Source organism: Hakea prostrata, chromosome 3, assembly GCF_041222555.1.
Source record: "Hakea prostrata isolate BN-2017 chromosome 3, UWA_Hpros_2, whole genome shotgun sequence".
Lineage (NCBI taxonomy): Eukaryota > Viridiplantae > Streptophyta > Magnoliopsida > Proteales > Proteaceae > Hakea > Hakea prostrata.
Window position 1 is genome coordinate 9,644,686 of NC_142602.1, and position 14,402 is coordinate 9,659,087.

The 14,402-nt window shown below is 39.2% G+C and overlaps 2 protein-coding genes across 2 annotated transcripts; one reads left to right on the forward strand and one right to left on the reverse strand.

Moving 5' to 3' along the window:
* Positions 1 to 60: 60 nt before the first annotated feature.
* Positions 61 to 12,637, reverse strand: LOC149020725 (Pseudouridine synthase family protein). Its single transcript, XM_089148933.1, has 9 exons — positions 11,454 to 12,637; positions 10,783 to 10,838; positions 10,628 to 10,710; positions 9,409 to 9,487; positions 7,444 to 7,554; positions 5,195 to 5,304; positions 2,517 to 2,600; positions 2,042 to 2,079; positions 61 to 796 (listed from the first exon to the last, which is right to left on the reverse strand). Exons 1-9 carry the CDS (start codon positions 12,430 to 12,432, stop codon positions 726 to 728), a joined length of 1,611 nt encoding a protein of 536 aa, XP_089005059.1. The 5' UTR covers positions 12,433 to 12,637; the 3' UTR covers positions 61 to 725.
* Positions 12,638 to 12,838: 201 nt separating this feature from the next.
* Positions 12,839 to 14,320, forward strand: LOC149020726 (cryptic loci regulator). Its single transcript, XM_089148942.1, has 2 exons — positions 12,839 to 13,534; positions 13,841 to 14,320. The coding sequence occupies exons 1-2, from the start codon at positions 13,190 to 13,192 to the stop codon at positions 14,003 to 14,005; spliced, it is 510 nt and encodes a 169-aa protein (XP_089005068.1). The 5' UTR covers positions 12,839 to 13,189; the 3' UTR covers positions 14,006 to 14,320.
* Positions 14,321 to 14,402: the final 82 nt, after the last annotated feature.

Consider the following 14,402-nt stretch of genomic DNA (forward strand, 5'->3'; position numbering starts at 1 on the left):
GTCCGTCTCACAGGTGGTTGAAAGCTAGATAGACAGTCCAGATACCATTGGCAGCATCACCGCATATTGGTAATGGATATGGCTATTTGTCAAAAATATTATTACCTTAACACAATTTGTTGGGGAGAAACCTTCAATGCTGGAATGGTGTTTTTGATCTAGTTCGGCTTCTCTGCAACTCCGAATGCGCAGGAACACAAAAGCATAGAACGTGCGTTTTGGAAATTATCTGCTCAGAATTCCTGTCGGGTTTATTTGCTAAATTTTAGATGCACATTTCCTACCTGAGAGGTGGGTGTCATGAGACCTTGAAGGCCGACCACGTTGTCTTACGAAAGCTTTCTATAACAGTTGGGGAACGGAACCAAATTACTACGAAGTTTGTGAATCCCTGGTGCGCGCACAGAAATCTTATCTGACCCAGTATAAGCTGGATATTCAATATTGCAAACAATTAATGGCAATTGGCTACTTCGTTAATGGCAACAAGCATAGAAGATACATTAAAAAAAAAAAAAAAAGAAGAAAAGAAAAGCTTATCATAGAAGGTACATTAAGGAAACCATTATTGAATACAAAATTTTCATAAACTTAATTTTACAAAGAAAATCTGCAATTGTACCTTTTACTTCCATGGTAGTAAGCAGCTCGATCTTTGGAGATAGTGTCTTCCCCAATATAACCTTCAGGTATCCTAAAGAAACTCTCGGGGAAAGCAGCACGATTCAGAAGTAACCTTTTGTTATTGCTGCTTCTAGCTCTTGGAAATCCCAGGCATCATCAGCTGAATACTGACCTAGAAACGATAAATACAACTCAGGAAATTAGATCACATAACAGTTAAGACATACAAAGCACCACTGCCATGGATTTTGGTGTGACCAGGTCTCTGAGATTCTAATTTATGCAAAATTAAAGACTTCTAGAAAATCTAAGGTGAACCTTCCATACTGATGATTATGTATTCAACATAACACACTGCCACAGGTAAATATAAATATACATCATCTAAAACAGGAAAAAAAGAGAGGACAAGGACAAAAACTTGCTAGTAATACTTCATCAAGTGGAACTTCCTTGTACAGTGGTTAATTCAGCTAGGCTTGATTTATGGTTGACATTTACACCCGAAGACTTTCTGCAAGACTATGGGGAGAGAGTTCATGTTTTTGGTTAGTCCTGAGGTGAGGACCATTGTGTACACTTTCAGGCCATCATACTTCCTTGCTCAGTGGAAACATAACTATCTGATGCTGCTTAAGAAGAGTAGTTGAAAATTGATTGTGAATCGAGGGATAATGATAAGCTATGAGAAGGTCGATTGAAGTGGCATGGCCACGTTCGACAGAAGCCCTTAATTGCCCTTGTACATAGAATTTTAAGAGAAGTGATGAGAATGGATATGCATAGCTTAGGCCTTATATCTAGTGTGGCCTCAAACAGAGCTGATTAGAAGGCAAGAATCCATGTAGCGAACCCCATTTAGTTGGGCCTTGATTGTGGGATGATGTTCCATGAGATATGTACCTTTAAATAATGTTGAGTAGCTGGGTTGTAATTAGTAAGTTATCCTTTGTAACTAGACATGGATTCTTAGTAGATATCCAGTGAAGAGTTGGTTACTTGGTTTAAACAAGGTATACATGTCACCTAGTACGTTACTTAATTACTCCTATACTTTTTGCCCCTGATCCCTGGGGTTGGTCAGGTTACTTGGGTAAGTCACTGATAGTCATCAGCTGGTGAGATGATCATTTTCCTTTCTTACAAACCAAGATGCAGAGACAAAAATATCAGATTGCCATAGTCAATTGAGTATCATTTTCATTGATCAATTTTTCACCAAGAAGAAATGCACAAGTAACAAATTTTGCAAGGTGAAAGTATGAGAATGTTCAATTCAAACAGAATTAAGCACACAAAACACATTCTCTTCCTGATTTCTACATGAACAAATAGTTCATCCCCTGGAACAATGTTTGCAGTTGCACTTGATTTCAGGTTATGATATAAAAAAGAGGTTAATAGACTTATTTCTTACCTATTGAATCTCTTCGTAGGGCGGTTAAATGAGCACAACTGCAAGTTGAAAACAGAGTTAGAACTAATCCATATACTGCATTAAAATTGCTAAGCAAAGGCAGATGAATTTGTTTTGTCATCTCCCAAGACCAAGTGATGTGATGCAAGTCATAAAAGATGATGCAGAAATTATAAAACTTGATTGATGACTTGAAACCAAGATTGGCAGTCACAGAAATAACACCCCCACCCCCACCTAAATTAAAGCCGGGGAGCCCCCCCAGCGCTGGGGCCCACCATTGCGCCAGGCTCGCCCTTCCACCCCCACCTAAATATAAGAAGTAAAAATAAAAAACAAAAATACAAGTGTCTTATAATTGCAGTTTCAAAAACCCAAAAGAAAGCCCAAAGTTTACTGCTTCAATATATAAAACAGTTGTCAGGGTTTAAGTGTAAATGTTGGAACAAAGAATAGGCTCTAATCATATTCAAACCTGCCAAGAGCCTTTCCAAGGTCAGCACAAAGGGATCGAATATATGTTCCTTTCGAGCAAGTAACCCGGAAAATGAGATTTTGTCTGCAAATGCACAAGTATAGTATTAAGGCAGGCTATAGGAAGCCAATCTAACATAATGAATCAATACCAAAACATACTAAAAAGGGGAAAAAACATCACATCCACCATGACAGTAAATCTTCACATTCTCTGTCAGAGTTACTAAAATGTTTTTTCCTGGAGCATGTCAATACCTAAATGTATTTATAGGAAAGGACACAGCAATGCATGTCAACCATTACCGACAAGGCAGGTAGATGGAATAGCCCTTACATAGGGAGCAAGAAGCTACTAGATAAAAATTGTCGGGGAAATCAAAACATCGTACTTTTGCTTGGAAGGAGGTTTTGGAAACACTGGGGATCTTCTGGAATGATTAAACTCCTTGGTTACAATAAAAGAAGATTATTGATATTGATGGTGATGTGAAACTGTCTGACCTTTTCTAAAAGTTGTATCAGCTGGGACAAAGAAAGCAGATGATTATCTTCAGTGAACTGAAAATTAATTCTGGAAGGTGGCTGTTTGGATATGGTTACAAAACCATACCAAGAGGCCAATTTAACAGAATTAGATTGGAACTGAACAAAGGGTAGGCTCACACAAACAACAACAAAGGAAGGTCATACTAAGCACTCCAGAACGCGTCAAAACCCGATAAATTAAGGCCAACAAGAGAAAAAAGGATAAAAAACCTGGATAAAAATCAGTTGATTTTTCATAACAGTGATTACACCATCCAATTGAACCTATCTTGCTTTACTTTTTCTATTCTGGTTTCTTGGAGCAAAATATGGGTTGCAATGGGGACAAACCAGCAATGCTCCCTGGGGAATAAGTGACCAGGAAAGACTTGTGCTTGGAATTCCAATTATAGGCAATTAATGACACAGAGATCACATGGGTGAACTGTTACTCAAAATGGTGGAACAAACTCTATAAAGTCATAGATAAAGAGACGAAGAGTCGAAAGACAAGAAGCATATTTTCAGTTTGTTGCAAATGGAGAAACTCCACCTAACCCAGAAAATACAGGGAAAATTAGTAGCTGGATGGTGTAACCAATTCTTTGGATCTTGGATCTTCATACGAGGAAACTAGGAAAGGTACCATTGTTTTGGAATATGGTTCCCCACACAGTCAGTGTGTGAAGGAATCCGAATTCCAAACCAATAGGTGTTCTGAAGAAGGTATAATCTATGCAAGGACCATATTTCAAAAGTGAAGGGGAAACAAATCTCATGGGGGGGGGGGGGGGGGGGGCTCTGCAGAAGAGCACAATGGTAATCTTTTTCCAATTGTGCATGACACATGTGAAATGTATCCATCTATCAAGTCTCTGTATTGTGTTCTAGAAAGCAGACGAAAGCCTAGAGCATCTATTATTTCTGTTATGTGTATTAAACTATTAATATACATTGATGTAGCCCTTACAGCTCATGCCTTTGGGACAAGCAGTAGTAAGATGTAATCAATGCCAAGAGGTTGGGTGTGTGATCCTTGGTTAGTGCAAGGGGAACTGTTGAGTCCCTACACTATGTACCCTTGGTGCCATATGATGGCTGTCTTGACTATGGGTGAGAGTATTCATGATACCCAAAGAGCATGACCTCATTAGCTAAGTGAGAAATTGCAAAAAGTGAAATAAAATTAATCACAAAAGGAAAGAAAGTTATGAGAAAGTTGATTGAGGTGGCATGGCCATGTTCAACAGAAGCCTTTAAATGCCCTTGTATGGAGAAGTGAATTAGTCAAAATCGAGGAACTAGAAGAACTAGGGACAAGACCAAAAATAACATCCAGAGAAGTGGTGAGAAAGGATATGCATGGCTTAGGCCTTATATTTAGTATGGTCTCAAATAGAGCTGATTGGAAGGCAAAGATCCATGTAGCCAACCCATTTGGGATAAAGCTTGTTATTGTTGTTGTACAAGGAAAGCAAGTTGGTTGCTAGTTTATGTCACTGTATGGGTTTTATCTGACTAAGGTGAGTTTTGGATCTGGGTCAGAGTTGTTGCTGGTGGGAGTTTTTCAATCAACTGTAATATGAAATATTCACCTGTACCTAAAACTACCTTGACCCCTCCCCCCCTTCTTTTTCTCTTCCTACACACAAAAAAGGAAACATTTACTCATGTATAGCATTAATGGATGTGGTGTATGCTGCATCCTACTCGAATATCTGATTGCTAACCAGTAAAACAAATCACAGTAGCAGTAAAAAAGCTCTACTTAGCCTAATAATGGATAAACAGGATACAAATCAATGATAACTTTCTAAAAAAATCAGTGTTTCAGATCTAAACAATGGCGTGAAGTAAAAAAAGTTACAAAAAAAAAAGAGACAGATTCCAAAAGAGTAGATTACTACTCTGATAAAATGAAAATATAAATCTAAGAATACCAGACATCTCATAACATAAAGCTGATTGACGCATTATACTTACCAAATGCTATACAGGAACAATTTTTTGAAATATTAAATGATAACGTAGTAACTAGCAGATTCTTTTTTTGGGGGAGGCTGGTATCCAGGGATAAAACAGATCAGGTGAATTAGTAAATGAATCTTAAATATAACAATCCAGAGAACATCCAGAGAAATTCATACTTACCTATCATCTAAGCTGCGTTCGATATCAAATTGAAAAATTGATACACGTCTTGGTGAAAGCTCAATACTTTCTCCTCTTCTTGCTTTCTCATACATCTTTTCACCTCCCACCTGGCAATAAATGAAAAAAAAAAGTCAAGGATCAGGAAAAATCCATATGATTTCAAATACTTGTGGTCTCATAGACATCATTTTTTTCTTGCCTAAAGGTCATAAAAGGGAAAAATATACAGAATAAAGTCCAAAACTATTGGATGCCATTTTCTTTTTTTTTTTTTTTTTTTGGGTGGGGGTTCAGAAAATCATGTTGCTTCTCCATCTTCACCACTGCAATCAATAGAAGAAGCAACCTTACTGAAAGCATCGGTCAACTCAAATCTCTATATTTTGGTGTCTCTCCCAAATCCCACATGACATCACATGAAATAAAAGGAGGAACAATGACCTAACTATCAGTGACGATGGAACTCAAACCCTTTTTTGGCCAGAAAGTCAGCAACTGCATTAATCTCTTTGAAACAATGTGAGATTTTCCAATCTAGACTACCAAAGAAAGGTTTGTAGAAATTCTGTTGTTGCAGAAAAGCCCAAGGAATCAAATGATCTTGGACGCTTATCATCACCAAGCTCGTATGATACTCAGTCCAAATCCTGGAAAGCCCCATATCCCAACAAGCTTCAACCCTTCAAAGAAGGCCCAAAATACTGTCATTAAGTTAGAAACAATGCAGGGCACTCCCGCTTAAGAGAAGAAACTTCTCAGATGACTTCCGGTGGAACCATAAGAACTCTGTCTCACCCATGCTTCACCGGCTTCACCAATAGTATTATCCTTTATGTTAATTTTCACTTAGTCATTGTCAGGTTTCTTTCCCGGTATCACCTCCTGTATGCAGGTCCCTTAACTTTACAAGTATTAAGCCTAATCAACTTGAAAAACAAAAGCTATTTAACTGACTTCACAGAGTACAGAAACAAAGATCCTCACTCCAAGTGACAAACATACTTATACTCTTCACATTACCAATGAAATCCCCAAACCACCCTCTTTTTTGGCACACACACACTACTCCACCGACACTGGTTGGGGAGTCTAATGACCCCAAAACACTACTTCAGATAAAATTCATCCATCTCCCAATTGGTCATAAACATCTATCTGTTTAAGAATTAAAAAATTATTACAAAGAATTACAGAAGAGCATGCACTCTGATTTCTTGTGGTTATTTAGCAGTATCACAAGCAAGACCTGATAGTCTTGGTGGATGACTTGGCAGTTCTGAAACTCAAATAAGATGGGTGGCCAGCTAACCTTTTTATGTTACATTATGTGCATGTGTGGATCATATTTCTACTTACCATACACAAGTTGACATCCATACAAGGCCCAAAACCCTCAGCAGGTGGATGATTTGGCATGTTCTGAAACTCAAACAAGATTACACCAGCTAATATCTGGTGTTAGACCCATGCATATATGAAGGTTCAATGGGCTGTGCACATTTCAGCACCCATATTGGGCCCTAACCAAATATAGCTTGTTTTAAAAACTAATAAGCAGTTTCTTTTGTGGCTATTCTGATGTTCAATTCATTTATAGAAATGGCAAGGAGTAGGCTTCATCTCTTCTGTCCTCCACTTGCACCTTAGACTTCAATGAAGTCTGACAAGGCTCAGTTCCAGCACTTCTATAATTGCAGATGGGTTGACAAATAAGCAAACAGAGGCAACAAGCAAGTCCTATAAACCAACTGTTTAAGTTTTTTCAATACATGTACAAGTCTCACAGTATTTTTATACCTTTGATGGTTGTTAAACTCATAATTTGACAAGTTGAGAATTTATGCATCCTAAGAGTTGAAAAAATATTCACCATCCTATTCCTCTAGACTTATCTAAAAAAACCGGAAACAAAACTAAAGCAGGAAAAGGTCATTACAGCTGTCACCAACAGTTTCTTATTTATATCTTCACAAAGGCCAAGATTAGATTTGAAACATCTGTAAGATTGCAACCATGAATTTGATAGTGTTTAAACTGAGTAATGGAAGCAGATGCCAATATGCCACAAAAAACAGCAATTCTTACTGCCATGATCAATTTCTGGGGCCGGGGCTATTTCCCCAATCTCTAATTCATATCCTCTTTAAAATGCCTATGTATGGGATATTTACATGTGCCTAAACCACATAAGAAGCCATATTTCTGTTCCTCTCAGTAAAAGCTGACCATATAACATGAATGCTTACTTTGATGGCAGAAAACATCGGAGGAACTTGCCAGATCTCTCCAAAGAAGGATGCAGCATTTCTTTTTATGTCTTCATCTTTGATGTGTTCCCATGGCTCACGTTGAATTACCTACATGACAGGTCTGCATGTTCAGTCACATTTTACATGCATAAATTAGAAGGGGGGAAAAGTGAGTGTATATGCTATACAAAGGACAGTAAGTAACAACAATCAATTAAAAAGAGTTTAATGACATGCAGTTGGTGAATAATCAAACCATTGGTATCAGCATATGAAATACTTCTGATCCAGAAAATTTGCAGGCATATGCCTGTATGCCACTTCTGACTCCATATTCATAATTTACTATTTTCTTTTATTTATTTACTTTTTACGTTTGTCCATTTCATCATGCAGCGACACAACTAGTTGGTCTGCCTTACAAATGAACAGTGATATAGAGCAAAAGCACATTCAAGGTATCAATGCGTCCAAGCGTTAGGTGCAAAGCAAAGAAGCGACACCTGTGGCAGATTGAAGTGATATAATATGCAGTACAAATAATCAGCAACAAGTACATGACCAGTGTCAAAGATAAATGTAAATTCGAGTTCTGCAAGCTTGAACAAATTGCAAACTACTGAGAAGGATTTATTTCCTCAACCAAAGCAAGGCCATAGGGCTGCAATAGTCAAACTAAAAAATTATTATTATATGTTCACAAGATAAAGAAGCACAAATCAACCCTAATAGCACAGAAAAGGCCATAAATTTCAGTGGCTCTTTCCTTAAGTGACTAAAATTCTTTTAGTTATTATGGTAATGATTTCCATAACAGATGCCTGTTATCTTGTTCAGCATATAGGCAAATCAGATTACCCGATAACAAGCAAGAAAAACATAGCAAGTTCCAAACTTCCAAATGAGTTCTTTAGCATGTTACGGCTAATTTCTTGAAAGGAAAATTGTCAACCTAGTAAGGATGTTAAGCTTGATCATTCTTTTGCTAGTGAGTAGTCACTTCTAAATGACCCTCAGGGGTGGTGATCTAGTGGTCCCAAGCTCACTCCCATGCAGTTTGGTAGTCCCTATGTACTAGGTTTGAATCCCCTCTGCTCTTCTGTTTCTCACATTGGGCAGTTGCATGCTCTTTGACTTGGGCATGGGACTGCTACAAGCTTTCGTGGACTATACTAGGCCTCCGGTGAGGCTACACCGAGGGTCCGTTGCAAAGGTCGACTGTACGAGAGTCCGACCATTGCATGGGGGGTGGCGAAGGTCACCAGCGCCCTACCGCATCCCCTCTTTTGCAATAAAAAAAAAAAAAAAAAAAAAAAAAAAAAAGGAGTAGTCACTTAATGTAGTATTGTATTTGAAGTGCAAACAGCGCTTCACGGGAACAATAGGTAAGACTAAGAAAATTCAGAAAGAGGTGACCGGGTAGAACAAGGATTAAAAAAAAAGGAAAAAAAAAAAAAGGATGGGGGAGTAAGAGTAAGAGAACAATAAGGAGTAAACGCCACAAGGGATCTGATCCCCCTACCTGATCAAACACAATCTTTTGCAATGAATAATAATAAAAAAAGGAGCAAAAATATGTCACTTCTCAATGCCTGAAAAAGAGTTTTTATAAAAGGGGCCCAAAACCCCCGCGAGGGGGGGGGGGGAGGGGGGCCGGGGGGGGGCCCCCGACATACTTCCAAGGGATCCCCTACTTCCAATCATTAGAATCTTACAAAGAAAGAATAAAAATAAAAAAATGAGTAGGATAGTGAAGGAACATTTTTCAAACCATTCCCCCCAAACCAACACTTCAACAAGAACGAAGGCGCAACCAATTAATCAGCATATGTTGTACATAGAGAATTAGAGATAGGTGTTTTAGTTTTCATGATGACAGGAATTGAGAAAGGGAAAAGGAACACAAGATCAGCAGATCATAAGTTACATGAAAATAGAGTGATCACTAATCAATAAACAGACCGGAGAATCAGCATCCCAAGTTGATGTAGCTTCCCCTAGCCGGAAAGTTCCACTGTAACTCTTAATCATACCTTGGAATCTGTGACCCAACATATTCAGTTCCATCATAAATCTCCAGTCTATATGTTCAACAAAATGCTTGAATTCATACTTTCAGAAAGACATATAGGGTTGTGGCTAAGAACCCACCTTATAAATTCAGCATTAGACATAAAATAACAAAAAAGAGTAGTTAGTCCTGATATGATGAGATTTTGACTGTTAAATGTTTATTACATATTTCAAGGGTGCCTGCTCATTGCTGCAGAGATTTTGATCTTTATTATTCACTACATATTTATATTTAAAGCACAATATTAGGTGGGGGACAAAACCAAGGATCAGTAGAGAGAAGTTTTTAAACACCTCAAATTTGGTTCCCTTTACGGCGGAAAAGAAACTGAAATTGATGCAAAAACTGAGTGAATGTTTTATGCAAACTAGTATAAGGTTAAATAGGATAGTGTGTGTGATATTGAAGATAAAATCAGAACTAAGAGCTGTCCAAATAATGATTTAGACAAAGTTTTGCAGCAGTTATAGCACACCAGAAAAGGAACATAAGTTAAATGATAAGAGCCAATAGTTTCTCTAGCATCAAGTCAAAAACTACAGAAGAAATGGATGTATATGCTTTCTCCAGCACTTTGGAAAGGTTTCCATTCTGGGCCAGGACAGAAGGGTTAAGAACTGAAATGGGATGTAATGAGGATTAGAAAAGCAGGGGTTTCTCCAAGTTTGAAGGAAGGTGATGGTGTAGATTCTGGAGTGCTGGTAATAGTAAGGTAATGAATGGTTTGAAAACAAAAAAGAATTCCAATATCTAAGGCCAAAAGATTAAATAAAGTATAATAACAATAAAACTTCAAGTTCTCCTTATAATATACAATGTTCTCTAATATTGTACAAATCACCCATAATTCATACAGCCAATAAACAGCCATGGTATTAGAGACTTAGAGTAATGCAGCTGAGAACCTGTAAAGATATTCGACAAAAAACATTTCCTGACCTGAAAGAATAGCCAGCATTTACTCCAAGATAAATTAGAAAAAAATAAAAGAAAAGGATTTTCCTTCCCTCTTCTTAAAATTAAAATAAATAAAAGGAAAAAGGTTCTAAAGAAGTCTTCCATCCACCAAAATAATGAGAACATAAAAGATCAGTTTCAGAAGCATACCTTTCTACCAGCTTAGTGGCTTTACCAACACATACAATCAACAATCCAGTTGCCATAGGATCAAGAGTACCAGCATGCCCGACCTGTTACTACACCCTTAATCAGGAGGAAAATTATTTTTAACAGTTGCCATTAGCAGTCTCATCTTTACCTACCTTTTTCACTTTAACTAAGCGGCGCAATTTTCCACAAACCGTAAATGACGTCCACCCTGATTTGGAAAAGTATAATCTTTAAGAGCAGAAATGAAGCAATCAACTCATAAAGCCTTCAGGAGGTAACAGAAGATAAATCAAGCTATCAATCAAACAGGTGATAATAGTAAGAAGGAAAAAAATGAAAGCAAGGAGGATGAAGTGGTATGGAGATTCTGGAGTATTACACGGTTAAAACATTCAACTAAATATTTTGAAAAGCTATAACATATCAACATGAAAGAAATTGAATGTGGCACAGTAAGATAAAATGAACAAGTTAAAATGTTTTAAGTGGAAAGACTATGAAGGATATAATCAGAAAAAAATACATCAGGATAATATTAATTGGTTACAAGATATGGCTTCGTGACTTGAGTTTCGGTTAAAAACTTTAATGATGCAGGGTATCAATCAGAATTCCTCTTCTGAACTATGAAGTGAACGCCTGAGAGCATGTTGAACCATTTTCCTTCCTAGTGGAGTTGTTACTTGTTAGCATATTGTAGCTTAGTTTTCCTAAATCATTATCCTAGCACCCCAATTACTGCAATAAAAAATCCAAGCTTGGAGGCTTCATTTTTAAATTCCTAATCATATGCGGAAAACGAAGCCATAACCAAGAAGCTCACCTTTGGGCTTGTTAACCAAGACCACTGTGCCATACGGGCCGTCCCATCTTGGAGGAAGCTCTGTTTTTCTAGTCACCATGTATGGTTCCCCAGAAGCATCTTCGGCCGCATTATTGGGAACTTTCTTCAAACACTTGAAGAATTCCTCCACCTTCTTCTCCGAAATATCTTTTTTATCATCTTTCGTAACCTTAACCCCTTCATCCTCGTCGAAGAAAATCAAACCTCGGTCATTCCCTCCATCCTCAACCGTAGTGTTCTTTTCTCTAGAACTGATAGACTTCTTCTTTCCCTTTGGCTTGGATTCCCCCGGCTCCACAAACGCCTTGTCCATACACTGGTCAGGGAAATACTTCTTCTCCAATTGATACACCATGTGATAATGCTTCTCCTTTTCCCATGGAAACGCGAAGGTATCATAAAAGTACAACTCCTCTTCCCTCTTGTGCAACGTCGGAAGCTCGACTACCTCCGGCTTCATTTCAACATACTTGTCTTCGTGGGGACGTTCTTCATCAGAATCGGCACCGTACATCCTCTTCATCCTCTTCCGATAGTATTTCCTCTTTGACTTGTCCATATCCTCCAAATTGTTCGCACATTGGCTCGTACTCTTCTCCGCAGCCGTTGTTGACAGCTTTTGATCGACCCAATCTTCGAAACCCAGTTCCGATTTGGACTGTTTAGTCGCTTCAGTTTCAGGGCTTTCATGGAAATCATCGGACTTGGCTCTGTCAAGCGGACGGGATTTTCGGCGCTGCGAGGAAGAAGATTGAGCAGGGCGAGAAACGATGAGTTCGTATTGAAGGGGATAAGGAGTGGCGGTTGTGGAAAATGGACAGGGACGGGAAATTGACAAGGGTCTTCTGAGAAAACTGTGTCTTGAAAACTGTAACAGAGGCAATGTTGCAGAGGGCGCCAAGGATCTAGTACGAAGCAAGAGTACAGAAATGTGAGTCATGTATAGCGAGCTTGACATGATTATTCAGATTATCAGAATGGGAGTTGCAGACTCTTGTTGTTCGAGTCTTATTTTGATTCGCTATTCTTTTGAGAACCGAAGACGAAGTTCTGGAAGTTCAAGCTCAGTAGAATCACTACCCTCTGCTATCGATATCCATGGGCGAGAGGAGACGTTGAAGGAAACGAGGGAACTCAATCAGAACACACCAACCAAGCCCTGAACCGACAAAGGCGCCGATTCGTTTTCAAGAGGGGAGGGTGGGCCTGGGCCTGCTCCTGGACTTGGGCCTGGGCCGGTAGATTGCAATCCTTTTTAAATGGATCCCACTTGTAGTTGGGTTGGACCGAAATGGGAAAAGAGAACAAGAAACTATTCAAAGATTCAGGTTTAAAAAATAAAAAATAAAAACCAAACCTGAATCTTTGAATGGTTTGGTTGGTTCGTAGGTGGTGGAGCCTTGGAGGGATGGAGGAGAAAGATTGAAAGATGGAATAGCAGAAGCTGCTGGGCGGGAAACTCTCTTTTCTGCAGAAACCATTAATTTTCTCTCTGTGACCCTCACCGCAAGAATTCGTGTGAACATCCTCACGAGCGGAGCAGCCTCACCGACGGCGTAGCATCGAAAGGCTGTTGAGAGCCGGAGAGCGGCACCGGGGAAGGGGAGGGAGAGTGAGGGTTTTGAAAGGGAGAGAGTAAGAAGGAGGGCTGCATAAGAAAAGGGCAGGAGTTAAATAATCCAGTTGATTTGAAAATTTGAACTTCTCTGTCGGCCATGGCGTCAGTGGCCTGGGAAGATGAAGACTGGGAGTTGTGCAACGACGATGGTTTCGTTTACAAGAGAAAGAGGAGAAGACAAGATCTAAACACCGCACCTCCGGCTACGGATCCAGAAGGAGAGCAGAGACAGCTTAGGGAGAGGAAGAAAAAGGCGCTCCTGAAGTTGAAGGATCAGTACCAGAAGGAGATCGATCAGTGGGAAAATATGTCCGAAACGCTTCAGGCGATGGAGAATAGGGCCCAATCTCAACCTTCTGCTCCTCCTGCATCTTCGTCCATGGAACCCGCTCCCAAGTCGGACTCCTCCTTCCGTCAATTGGTCGACGACTTACTCTTACAGGTATTCCATTGCATCCACTTCCCCCACCTTGGCTTAGGGTTTCGAGTTTAACAGCCACTCGTTTTTATCTTTTCTCGGTAACGTAGACAGAGAAAAACCCACATCGTAGCTATTAAAGACTAATGCCTGGAATGGTTAAGTTCATATTAACTGATGGCTTAGTAAGGAATTTGGAATTCCGGCAAAGCCCTCTCTGCTTCCTGGGGAAAGGTTCAATATTGGCTTAAGCAAAAAAAAAACACTTCAGGCGAGGAAGATTTTCTCTCTCTACAACTAGTAATTCTTTCTAAATTTTGGGCTTTTCAGGCGGAAGTGCAAGAAATCATTCTGCAGGATCTCTCCAATCTATGCGACACTGCTGAAGACTTCTGCAAGGCTGAGGAGGAACGCCTGAAGCAATCCGTTTTCGACCTCCCTGTATGGGAAAGCCCTCGCGTCCTCATGGCCCATTTATGCGACGAGGCTGAGTGATTTTTTCATCTTTTTTTTCGTATCCTACCTCCTTTCTAAAACCCTGATTTTCTGTTCAGTTCACCTCAACTCTCACAAACCGAACAAGAATTCTTCACCCTTTCCGGTTATGGAGCTTACTAATCGACTGGGGTGTCTGGAAAATTGGGGAATTTTATTGTATTCTAGACAAAACCGAACTTGGGTAAATTTCGCCTGCTGGTTCTTTCAGCCAGAGCTCAAAACGATTCCGGTTTTAACGTAATCGTGATTAGATTATGTGATTGTTTTGTAAAAGGGTAATGGAAGGAATTTACTTCCATGTAAATTGTAAAGGATGTTCTTGCAGTTTCTTGTTGTTTACCATGGCAATGGCAGTACCTTCTTTATACAAACATTTTCCCTTTATTTTATGAAC

Bases quoted from the DNA above. Each gene is read 5' to 3' on its own strand.
- LOC149020726 (XM_089148942.1), top strand. From the start codon at position 13,190: ATGGCGTCAGTGGCCTGGGAAGATGAAGACTGGGAGTTGTGCAACGAC. The intron at 13,535-13,840 runs GTATTCCATTGC...TGGGCTTTTCAG, and splicing joins TCGACGACTTACTCTTACAG to GCGGAAGTGCAAGAAATCAT.
- LOC149020725 (XM_089148933.1), bottom strand. From the start codon at position 12,432: ATGTCAAGCTCGCTATACATGACTCACATTTCTGTACTCTTGCTTCGT. The intron at 10,839-11,453 runs GTGAGCTTCTTG...TTTCCAAATCAG, and splicing joins CTTGGTTAACAAGCCCAAAG to GGTGGACGTCATTTACGGTT. The intron at 797-2,041 runs GTAAGAAATAAG...TATCGTTTCTAG, and splicing joins CCTACGAAGAGATTCAATAG to GTCAGTATTCAGCTGATGAT.